The sequence below is a fragment of the Anopheles stephensi genome, chromosome 3 (assembly GCF_013141755.1).
Source record: "Anopheles stephensi strain Indian chromosome 3, UCI_ANSTEP_V1.0, whole genome shotgun sequence".
NCBI lineage: Eukaryota > Metazoa > Arthropoda > Insecta > Diptera > Culicidae > Anopheles > Anopheles stephensi.
Genome location: NC_050203.1, coordinates 64,526,757 through 64,539,101, shown reverse-complemented (window position 1 = coordinate 64,539,101; position 12,345 = coordinate 64,526,757). Strand labels below are relative to the sequence as shown.

The window sequence follows — 12,345 nt, the reverse complement described above, 5'->3', positions numbered from 1 at the left end:
GGGCCCAGGGTTCGACTCGTTATGGCCCGCTGTGTGTATGGCATTATGCACAAGGTTTTATCGTCCTGCAGGTTTCTCGCCCCGGGGCCCCTTGCGAGGCCCGACGTTGTGCCAAATGTGCCCCTTTTGTGCAGTAAGTAACGTTGATTGCACCAGATTGCAGAACTGCAATGGGGGACAAATTATACGTCCCAGTGCTGAAAACGCTGATAGGCAGCCAGGGTTGCCCCTTGTGTTGACTCTATCCCGGGCACTGTGTGCCGGGTCCTGTTACTGTCATTTCTATATCACCTGCTCCAAAAAGCGGTGAAGTGAGTGAATGTTGTTGAATGAGCAAAAGAGAACCGACGCAAACCGGATATGGCTGTTTTTTGTGTGTATGTGTGTGTCATATCCTCTTTGTCAGGGGACAAGTGGTATGACCCTCTAAAATCTCATCTTCTCACCCCGAAGATGCTTCTCCTGTCGGAGGGTTTTATGCTTCCTTCCATCTGCTCAAGGTCTGGTTGCGTTCGAAGCTTAAGTTTGCTAATTTCAGACACCCTAAACTGTGTGTACCGAAACGAGTTTTCATTAAACTCACTCGGTGTGGGGGGCTGGTGGTGTTCGGTGCGGTGGGATAGTTTGAGTTGATCAAAAACTTTCTTTTATATTGGTGATATCGGGGGAGACAATGATGCCGGTACGCGGACGATTGCGGTTTACAACAAATTAAAACTTATTTATTACATTACACTTATTACACTTATTACACACGCACACACACACACGCTAAAACTTCGCTCGTCTAACGCGTCCTGTCTCGGCAGCGGCTGGATCAAGAAAGAGGCCGATCGGTCCCGAAGCCCGAACACGAAGGATGAACCGCATGGCACGTCGATCGCTGTCATCCGTTGACAGGACCGAGTAACGGCGTTACGGTCCGGGCCTCCGCTGCTTGGTCGAGTATACACTCAACACCTCCCCCTTTTAATTCAGCCGATACGCGCTGAACCTACGAGGCAGTCTTCTAGTCCTAGAAGATCGTCGTGGTAGCTGTGTCTGCTGGGTGTTGCTGCTGCCACTAGACGAAGCCGCTCGTTGTACCTCCGGTTGCACGGATGATGCTGGCGATGATGCCGGTGCTCGCTGAACCCCTGTCAGCGCCGGTGCTGCTGAAGATGAGGCTGGCTCCGTTGGCAGCGAAGCGGACGGCGACTGCTGACGAGACGTCAAACTCATCTCATCTAAAAGTAAACTAAGGGGAAATTGGTGCTGATCCATCTCGTTCCGTTCTGATGAGCTAGCGACACGGCGGCGGAGCTGATTCACATGACGCCGAAGTCTTCTCTGGTCGTGCGACACAACCTCGTACATGACGTTGCCAATTCTGCGAGCAATCCTCCCTGCTATCCAATTCCAAGAGTTTGCCCGATACACCTTGGCATACACTAAATCACCAGGCTGGTATTCACGAAAGTCATCCTTCGCTGTAGACTCCGATGCTGCAGGAGGGCGCAATAGATGATGAATTGTCCTGGTCGTTCTTCCAAACATCACTTCGGCTGGTGTGCGCTGGTCCAAAGCAGGATTTGGTGTTGAGCGATACGTGAGAAGAAACAAGTCCAGGGCCTCTTCAAGGGACACGTTCCTCGCCCGTATTTTCTTCAGTGATCGCTTGAAGGTATCCACAAATCGCTCTGCCTGGCCGTTGGACTGTGGATGAAAAGGCGGTGTGCGAACATGGTCGATGCCGTTACCCTCACAGAACTCCTTGAAGGCCTCGCTGGAGAACTGGGTACCGTTGTCGCTGACCAATGTAACTGGCGGTCCAAATCTGGCAAATATTCCTCGCAAAATAGATATTGTAGCGAATGAGGTAATACTTGCAGTTTTAATGATTTCCGGCCACTTGGAGTAGGCATCTACCGCAATCAGGAAATAGGCTCCCTCCACAGGTCCAGCGTAATCGATGTGTACGCGGTGCCAAGGCCCAGGTGGCTTCGGCCAACATGATGGTATCTGGGATGGTGGTGATTTCGCCGCAGCCTGGCATGCTTCGCATGAAGCAACTCGATCGGCGATGTCGCTGTCCAATGATGGCCAATACACGAAACTGCGCGCAATCGCCTTCATTCGCTGGATGCCCGGATGCCCTTGATGAAGCTGTCTAAGGCATCTCTGCTGCAAAGCTGCGGGAATCACAATCCTCTCTCCGAAGAGGATACAGTCGCCAACGGTCGTCAGTGCTTCCCTTCTGTTGTGGAATTGGGCCAATTCCGCACCATAACTGACCTTGCCTGGCCAACCCGATTGGACGTAGCGGTACACTTCGCGCAGTAGAGGGTCCTTTTTCGTAGCTGCTGCAACTTCTCTAAAATGAATCGGAAAGACTTTTAGCGAATGTATGGCTACGTGATTTACAGCCTCCTCAAGCTCAATACTCGCGATCATGTACTCCTGCTCCGGTTTCGCGTGCTTGCTGATGAGCCGCGACAGCAGGTCTGCATTGCCGAATTTATCCGTGGGTATGTACTCGATTTCGAAGTCGTATAGCTGCAGCGCTAGAGCGAACCGCTGCAGCCGGTTGGCAGTATACACAGGAATTCCCTTTTTTGATCCAAAGACGCTTGTGGTCGGTTTGGAGGCGGAAATGCCTGCCATAAAGCATCTTGTGGAATCGGGTTACTGCAAAGATGATAGCCAGTCCTTCGCGGTCAATCTGGCTGTACCCCTCTTCTGCTTTCGTTAGAGCCCGTGACGCGTGCTGCACCACCTTTATTGATCCATCCGGAAACTTGTGGCTAATGGTGGCTCCGAGCCCAACCGATGAGGCGTCTGCGGCTACTATGATTTCAGCCGTAGGGTCATAATGTGTCAGAAGCAGATCAGACTTTAATATTTCCTTGAACTTTCTGAAGGCCTCTCCGCACTGCTTCGTCCATACAAACTGATTGCCATCTTTCAACAAGTTATCCAGGGGGTATCTCAAATTCCGCATGTTAGGCACAAATTTTCCGTAGTAATTAATGGCACCCAAAAACGAGCGGACTTCATTCACATTTGATGGAGCTGGTAGGTTTACAATAGCATCAATTTTCTTTGGATTTGGTCTAAGGCCAGTACGATCAATTATGTGCCCGAGGTACTCTATCTGATGCGTCTTAAAAGCACACTTCTCAGCTTTGATAGTAAACCCAAATTCTTTAATACGCTGAAGCACCTTGTTGAGATTTTCATCGTGCTCTTCTTCAGTTCTTCCCCCGACAACAACGTCGTCCAGATAGCCAGAAGTGTAACACAATCCGGCGAGCATCGCATCCATTATCTGCTGGAACGCGGCTGACGCAACCTTTAATCCAGGAGGCAGACGATTGTAAAGGTAAAGACCTCGATGCGTGTTGATCGTTAAAAGGGGCCTGTAACGCTCTTCAATCTCAACTTGCAAAAATGCGTCTGACAAATCCACTTTGCTAAAAAATTTGCAATGGGCCAATCTTGCAAAAATATCATCGGGGAGCGGTAACGGATATTCATGCGGACGCAACGCATCGTTCAACCCCGTCGAATAATCGCCGCAGATTCGAATAGCTCCACTGCTTTTGCGTACGACGACTATTGGTGTCGCCCATTCCGAGTAATCAACAGGTGTGATCACATTCATCTGGACCAGGCGATCGAGCTCTTCCTCTACTGTAGCCTGCATTGCGTATGCAACCGGTCGCTTCGGGCGGAACACCGGACGGCAATTATCCTTAAGCTGCAGCTTGATCTGCGCTTTCGTGCAAAGCCCTGTGCCACGAAAAACTTCCGGAAAACGGCTCTGCAATTCCTTGGGAATCTGTGCGGTCGTCGAAACTTTGGCGCAAAACACATCCATTGGAACGGAGCTAAGAGCAAAAAGGTCAATCAAGTCTGCTCCCAGTAACAATAAATCGACTTGAGCCACACGGATGATCGCCGGCTTGGTAGCATTACAAATGGCAACCTCTGCTCTAAACTCGCCAAGTAGCTCCAGCCTCTCATTAGAGGCAGTCTTTGCGCAAACGGTAGGCTGCACCAATGACGGCTTCCCTACTTTCTCCCACGCTGAACGACCTATGACCGATATATCTGAACCCGTATCTAGCTGCAACCGGATGCCAACTCCATTGATGGAAACTTCCACAAACTTGCGACTAGCCCGTACGCTGCACACCGTGACGGTTTTAGCAAATCGCGTTGGGCGATAAAACTTTCGGCCAGCCCGATGCTTCTGCTTGCGGCAGCGTTCCTCCAGATGACCAACTTCACCGCATTCACGACACTTATGGTTAGTATGCGGACAATCCTTCACCCAATGCAAAGCTCCACAGAACCAACAAGGGTTACTTGGTTTTCCCGACCGGTCATCACGATGTATGGGACGCGAGCGCAATCCTTTGCCGCGAAACCCATGATGGCTACGGCGCGCGCCATTTTGAATTGCCAACACTCGCTCCTCTTTTTCTCCAATGATCATCGCATTTTGCTTCTTTAATGCCACCAGACGACTACACTCCGCCGATAATTGCTCGAGGGTGATTTCAGCATGTTCCTCGATACGCGAGAGCAGCTTTACCCGAAAATCTCTATCCGTGTCTTCTTTCAGCCCACATACAAAAATCAGACACTTGAGCTGTTCTTCACCCATGCGGTTCAGCTCAAAATCAACACATGCCCGATTGACTCGACATGCGTAGGCCAAAAAATCCTCAGCTTTCGTTTTGACGATTTGCATGCATTTGTAGCGTTTAGTTAAAAGGGATTCTGCCTTGCCGAAAATGGCCTTCAATTTTTCCACGGTAGCCTCAAATGTTAAATCGCGGGGATTACGGGGTAAAATGTAATTCACGTACCTCTCATGCTCCATTGATCCTAGCTTCCGCATAAGCATTCGTACCTTGGCCGCATCGTCAATCCTGGCTGCATCACTGACGAACAGATCCTCGTAGCGCGAGTACCACGCCTCGAACGTTAGACCGGCTTCAGCCTCGAAGCGGAATTCGGTGATGTTTCTCGCCAGCGAGTCCAGGATTTGCTCCGGATTGGCTGGAGCTGACCGATGCTGCTGCTGCGGTTGCGACGCGATTTCCGATACTAGTGGTTGCTGCTGTGATGCACTTGGCGGATGCACTACTGGTAGCTGCTGCTCAATTTTTGTCATTAATTGGCGTAGAAGCTGCATTATTTGATACATTGTTGGCTCACCGTTTTGTGACACGCCTGGTAGCGATGGCGGGTGCTGCATCGAAGCGGCTGGAGCGAGCGATGGCGGATGAAGGCTTGTGGGCGCTGATGATAGCGATGGCGAAAAATGTACCGAGGACGCTTGAGATCCCTGTTGCTCGACCGCTGGAGCGTTTGGCGGGAGCGGTTGGCCGTATCCGGGTTGTAGTAACGCAGTACCCGGGGTTTCGAACTGCTGCGAGAGACGGCGCTGCTCTTCCTCCATCGATGAGTCCGTACGACGGCGTTTGCGTGAGGAAGGAATTGTTGCTCTGCGTGTGTATCACTTTTTTTTTTTACCAAATTTCCTCGTCGCCACTTTTATATTGGTGATATCGGGGGAGACAATGATGCCGGTACGCGGACGATTGCGGTTTACAACAAATTAAAACTTATTTATTACATTACACTTATTACACTTATTACACACGCACACACACACACGCTAAAACTTCGCTCGTCTAACGCGTCCTGTCTCGGCAGCGGCTGGATCAAGAAAGAGGCCGATCGGTCCCGAAGCCCGAACACGAAGGATGAACCGCATGGCACGTCGATCGCTGTCATCCGTTGACAGGACCGAGTAACGGCGTTACGGTCCGGGCCTCCGCTGCTTGGTCGAGTATACACTCAACACTTTCCAAAGAATAATTTACGCGGTGTAGTGTAAACTGTTTTTTTGTGTGCGTTGCTGCCACGCTCATGAACGATAATGGGAGAGAGGAAGATTGTTTGTTTTAATGCGAGAGATGGTGTTGAGATGGTCTGGTGGCGTAAGAAAGTTGGGATCAGGTTTTTGCTATGTAGACCGAGCTTAAAACAGAGCGACAGTCGGAACGTGTGAAATAAAGGACACCATCTTTTGCTTTATTTTAATATATTAGAGTTTGAATAGCAAGTGGCATGAGCGTTTGAAATTCAGAACTAACACTATAATAGATAAAGGTTTCTTTCGCTGCTTCTACAGCCTCGCGAGATAGTCAGCCCTGCATGCGGAGCAGTCTGGTTGGGATTTGATTCTCGGTACTGCCGTATGAAGACTCTGCGCCTTTATCTCCTCGAAAACCTGACTAACACCGAAGGCATACCGCTAACCAATCCCGATTTCTAAGGGTCAATAGAAGGTAGTCTCCTCCTAATTTGGTGGCAGTCATGGTTCGAGCCTGGCGCAAAATTTGTACTGCAGGTTTAGTTCATAGAAAATAACCGTATAAAAATGGAAAAGCGCAGACGGCTAACAGAACAACCTAATAAAGAATTTAAGACTACGTGCTTTTTATACTTGCGTTACACCTGCTCTGGGGATGTCCGATCCGAAATCTTCTCAAAAAACTTTGTTTTTATCATTAACACAGAACAGAGCATTAAACAATATGTGATTGATACAATTGACTGGATGCGATCTCCAAGCCGCATTTGAAGCAGTCAGTAACTCGCCGCTGCCCTCTTATTTTTGGTGCTGAGTTTAATTGATACCCTATCTGTTTGCTTAAAAATGTATAATTAATTAAAGTTTAATTATTAATCGGAAGTGAACTTCATTGGAAGTCACTATATTGTGATGTGAAGTAGCTAAATGTGCAAGTACTGCGAGGCAAGCGATGTCCACAATAGTAATAATTGTGTCTTTTTTTTATGAGAAAGTTGAAGACGCTGTTACTGATAATGCAGTGAGCAGCCACAGTGAAGCGATTGCAACATTTTGATTTTCGAATCTTCCAGAAACGAAACCGAGGAACGTTTGATTTCAGCAAGGTGGAAACACTGCGCACAGTCAGCGAGAACTTCAAAGGAGCTGTGGAGGGTTTCTTAAATCTTGATCGAATGCGAGGATGCTCTTTAAAGTTTGGTGAAACCGTAGATCAGGGTAGATCAGTGGGTCCCTAATAAAGGTCACAGCTCTCCGGTGCCATTTTGAAATTTAATTTGTATTTGTGGCAAACAAAACGAAAATATCTGGAAATCCGGCAAGAAACTCGGAACGTAAGGAAAATTATTCGGAGCTGCGTCAATAAGTCACGAGAAAGCGTCAAAAAGCTTCGAGACTCCTTGATATACCCTGACCGGTAACCTGACAGTCGTATGTTTTCATAAGTAAAAACTTTTGACAGATAATGTTTTATATCGTAAAGAGTACAACAACAAAAAAACTGTAGCTTAAATATCCTGTACTAGACACCTATCTAACGTTGGAAGGAAACACCTCTAAAGCTGCCCGTTGCTCCCCCGCGTTGAATCATAGATGGAGCTCGCACAAAACACGACTATGCTTTTAACGCGCTCTACTCATACACCGAATGCCGTTCGGTACTAATTTATTGACTTACGATCATTCCCGCCCGGTCGCGGTATCCGAGAAGGTATGAGGGAGTAGAGATTTCGCAAACATCGGGACTTGTGCTATGCTATTGCTGATAGCTGCCCGTTCACACTCAACCGAACGTACGGCTAGCCTCGCGGGTCGGGGAGCACTTGGCTGGTGAGGTTAGTAAATGACATTGATTAAATTTTCAGTATGCGCAAGCAGCATGCAGGCACGATGCACCGACGTCGCGAGATGCATCATCATCGTCGTGGCCGGCGAACCGTACGCGAGCTGAAGGCTCGCTGACAGGTTTGATATCATCAGCCTGATATCATCGGTTTTATCGTTCCGCGGAATTTTCCGCTTTTTCCGCATTTTCTAGCCAGTCAGGTCGTTAAAGTGGATGCATCGTGTTAAATGTGAAAAATATACTTTTTTTTTAAATGATTATGTTAAGTTAAAAAAAATGTACTCACTTCAAGAGCAATAAGCTCTTTACAGCATTTTTGAGTAATTCAAAATGATCTCTTAACCACGTCCCAGGCTAGGCTCCCCGCTAAGGGTTAATGGGCAAGCAAGCACTCGGCACTGACGCACCCGGCACGACGTGCACTTTCACGCTCCGGATGAGTGGAAAATTTGAGGTTTTCCACCGTATGCGGATGCTCCGGTTCCTGATCATCGCATAAGCGTATAAACGTGACATCATCAAACATCGCACGCAGCACGCTCCATCGATGGGCACAATGCGTGTGCTTTATGGACGATAATTTATTGCCCGGTGGTTTCTGGCTGCTAGCATCGGAGGAAGTGAGGATGCGGTGTCCCACTTTCCACAAAAATTCCAATAAGTATGATAAATGCATGTCCACATGTCGCAAAACTCGGAAGCGAACCGGTGAAAGTTGACACGAGTTTTGAGTTATTATATCGGGCAGCGAAAAACAAAAGCAACCCGAATCAACACGCTTTAAACAACCAACTCGATAACAGATTAAAATTTATGTCAGCAATTAAGTACATTCAATAACACGGAACACTAGCCCCGCACGGGAAAACCCCGTACCAACGCGTACAATTGCGTGCCACTCACTGTCAAGTGGAAAATTGGCCCCGGGAAAACTTTGGTCCCACTTTTCCGCGCGGACTGGCTCGGAGCGCCAAAAACCCCAAACTGCGCCGGCACTTGAAACCGCGCTAATAGCTATCGTTAGATTTAATTATGATTTTGGAAACAGCAGTGTAGAGCGAATGCTGGAATGCTGCACTTATTGCGCGTGTTATTGAATTATAACCCATCCGTTTCCAGGGCGTGCGCATTTTCACGTGCTGAAACTTGCACCGGGGGCCACCTGAGGCGGGTTGAATGTTTGAGCAGCGAGAACATTTAATGTGATTTAAGGGAGGGTAAATGTAGCCTGTAACGACATCATGAAACGGTTCAGGAGATTCCATTGCGCCAAATGCCATTCCATGCACGGTTATATGGGCGCTGAACTAATTTTAATTGAAACTGTCTTTTCAACCTGTGCAAAATGGGCGATCAATGCTGCATTAAGTTGCTTAGAAAGCAAGACATCCCACTCGCTTAAAGCTGCTGAAATGCTGATATACATTCCATGCATAATTTAGGGGTGGAAATCTTTTGCCACCTATAATTGAAAATTCTAGCATTCCTTGTTAGGATGAACGATCGTTGCATCGTTTACCGTTTGCTGCTTCCTCGCAGGCAGCGTTCAGACAACAGAAGCATCCATCCCACGGGGAACGTTTTGGTTCCTGTAAAATGCATGCTTTGGGGGTTTGCCGAACGGCCTAACCGGTTCTTATCTTTCTGGCGGTTCATTTTAAGTAAAACATCAAAGGGGATTCATTGGGGAGCTATTAACACGTCCGGCAGGTGTCTTCCTTCGGTACGCTTTGCAGAGGCACGGTTTAATGATGCAATGCGATAGCGTGCCGGAAATAAATCCCAACTAAACATGGCAGGGATTTCTAAAGATACAAAAATAATCAAACTTAACGACATATTTTCTACAAAACTTTTTATAATTGAATGTGATCGGTAAAGTGGAAACCATCTTCAAAAAGATTTAATGTCATTTGACCACCTTGGCGATCGAATCTCGTCGAATAAAGTTCGAACGGTGGCCGAGAATAGCGTAAAACTGGTCTGTCCTTCTTCTTCCCTCTTGGCATTACAACCTTGAGAGGGTTCGGCCTGCCACATTTCTGGCTTTCTGTGACTTAATTTACCCCTAGCTGGATAGTCAAGTCCTGCGTACGTGGAGGCGGTATTGATGGGATTTTGATCCCAGTCCTGTAAATATGTACATTGTAATGAACATTATGTAATTCAGTACAAAAATTGAACTTTTAAGGATATTATGCTTAAATAAATGTCCATTATGGCAGAACAATTTAAAAATCATGTAGCGCACCATATTGACTTATCAGAAAGGAGAGGGATTGTTAAATTTTCATTAACATTCGATTGCACATAAGGAGGTTAATAGTGTCGCAATGTACGTTTTTAATTGTCTCGTTTCAATATCAATCCATTTAACGATCGTATGCTTTCTGAAAATCAATCTGTTACGACAGTTATTTCACGGTCGTGTGATTTAATACGATTAGAACGGATAGTGATAACACCCAGACACACACACATGCACTCACAAAAGCGACTCGTGTCATGAAATCATACATTCGAGATCGAGGTCCACCTTCCACCATGAAGCCCATAAAAGCCGTTTAATGTTATCCTTGCCAGCTGCACCGTTTCCACACGCTTACCTTCGGGGAAGCGGCTGAGAAAATAATTGAGTTTGATCCCTTACCTGGCAAAAGGGACGATAATGAAACATAAACATTCCCGCACTGATACTATTACGCCACGATGTCGATTCCGTTTTCGTCCTGTCTGAACGGAAACGTTGTGTGTGTATTTTTTCTACGCTCCTGAACGTGTGGCCGACGATTGCAGCGATCGTTTAAAATTCATTTTCACACCGGGTTGAATTTTATTGACTAGAAGGTGCAGCCGAGCGTATTGAATTTCGATTTTACATTATTAACAGCTCATTACTTTTCGCTTCAATCGCATCAGTAATGCGCTTCTCGTTAGGATAGGGGTTCAGGTGTGTGTATTGATTTTCATGGCTTTACCAGCTCGAAAAAAGTAAATTAAAGATGTAGAAGCTTACAGAAGAGATTAAGAGGGCAATGAACAAGCCATCGTCGTAAAAAACCAACTCAAATCCTTTCCTATGAGAAAAAGCATGAAACAAGGCTCACTTTTGCTTCCTATCGACACCGTTACACAATCGAAATGGACTCAGCTAATCGCATCTTAGCCTAGGCAGACGCACATTAACACTTATTGTTGACGATTAGCAAACATTTTGATAACCGGGACAATCGTGTGTTTCTTTCCGATTTTCCTACTAGCTAGTAGATATTTCGTGCACTTTTCACGTTGCATGTAAACCTGCAATTGAGTTGCTGTGGGTTGGGTTTCACCCCTTGCTGAAGCGCACTCTGATTTTGATAGCGTGCATCACGCCACACAGGAGGAACGGTTAGTTCGTTAGTTCCGTTTGCGAGACTAACTACCTTGCGGAAGATTGCTGCACAGCATTAACACTTCATCGTGTGCGCCTGGCGGAATCTCGGCTACATCAAAGACCCCGTTGCGTTCCGGCCGATGGAGGCGCCTGGTCGCGCTCAACAAGTTTCCGTGCTGGGACGTGTGGGATTTAGGTGTGCTACCCGAAGGAAGAACACACGTTAGAAAGGTGCTAGCTGTAAGGAACGCAGCATGTGAAATGGGCTAATATTGACTGGGCTAACGATGGCATCAAAATGTAAGGCTTTTGCATCGGAACCGTTCGAACTATTTCCCCGTCATTATTATAGGGGTGTGTGACTTGAAGGATCAAAATGATAGGGTAGCTTTAATAGCTGTATGTACATGTTACCTTATTCGACAAAAAATAACGTCCAGGTGATTTTACCGCTCGTGTGCCAGCTGTACCTTCGTGGGAATATCAATTTGTTCTAATTTATTCAAATTGCTTGGACAAGAAGAGCTCGATCATGTTCTTCGTAATTTACAGAACGGCTTATTTACTTTCAAATCAATATATTTTTAATTCAGTAAACCTTTTATGAAGTTCATAGAGAGAAATAAACACAGTTTTTAAAGAATATTGTTAAAGAACCTGAAAAAATGGTTCAATCCTACGCGCTATGGACTGGCCCGCTGGGAGGGATCAACTTTTCATGCGTAAACAACATGTTTTCCATTAACCATCGCCATCGATATGACGTGTGAAATGGGGCTTCATCCTATTGTAGGTCAAAGGTTCGAACTTCTGTCAAGTTGACCATCACCCTGGGAGGTACACCAATCCTTCCAAATATCGTAGGGCGTAAATGAAAACAGACAGCATTTTGGAATCGATGAACATCCGGATCCGGTCGGATATATAATTTGAAGCTTAAATTAAACCTTCATGGGGCCATGCTCCAATTGAATGGAAATTTAAAGTCAGTAGTAGTGGAGTAGTGGAAAATCTTGCAGCTGGCTTCATTAACATTTATGGCCTCTTGGTGGAATGATTTTGAAACGTTTAGTCTTTGGACCACAACTCACCGATCCTCAAGACCTTTTTTTTGTTTAAATTTTCAGGTGGCTAAATGACGTACTACTGGTGATCTCCTGGGTGGGTCCTAGACGAGCAGCAGACTCAAAACAAGTGATGGGTCATACGACTCTTTTTACAGATCGACTTGAAATCGAGTTCATCCCTATA

The 12,345-nt window shown here is 46.6% G+C and overlaps 2 protein-coding genes across 10 annotated transcripts in view; one reads left to right on the top strand and one right to left on the bottom strand.

The window, feature by feature from the left end:
• The window catches only part of LOC118511653 (Kv channel-interacting protein 4-like), a 64,066-nt gene that overhangs the window by 4,833 nt on the left and 46,888 nt on the right, over positions 1-12,345 (top strand). The window lies entirely within an intron of this gene.
• On the bottom strand, positions 653-5,859 carry LOC118511643 (uncharacterized protein K02A2.6-like). Of its 2 annotated transcripts, none has more exons than XM_036054967.1 (3): positions 4,777-5,859; positions 1,870-2,279; positions 653-1,695 (listed from the first exon to the last, which is right to left on the bottom strand). In XM_036054967.1, the coding sequence occupies exons 1-3, from the start codon at positions 5,450-5,452 to the stop codon at positions 970-972; spliced, it is 1,812 nt and encodes a 603-aa protein (XP_035910860.1). In that variant the 5' UTR covers positions 5,453-5,859; the 3' UTR covers positions 653-969. The 2 variants fall into 2 exon arrangements, with proteins under 2 accessions (XP_035910860.1, XP_035910861.1); XM_036054968.1 differs by having other exon boundaries at positions 1,870-2,353; positions 4,857-5,859.

Bases quoted from the DNA above. Each gene is read 5' to 3' on its own strand.
- LOC118511643 (XM_036054967.1), bottom strand. From the start codon at position 5,452: ATGGAGGAAGAGCAGCGCCGTCTCTCGCAGCAGTTCGAAACCCCGGGT. The intron at 2,280-4,776 runs GCAAGGCAGAAT...CGGGTTGGCCAG, and splicing joins AAAATTGAAGGCCATTTTCG to GCAAGGTCAGTTATGGTGCG. The intron at 1,696-1,869 runs GCAAGTATTACC...TTTCATCCACAG, and splicing joins GGCCGGAAATCATTAAAACT to TCCAACGGCCAGGCAGAGCG.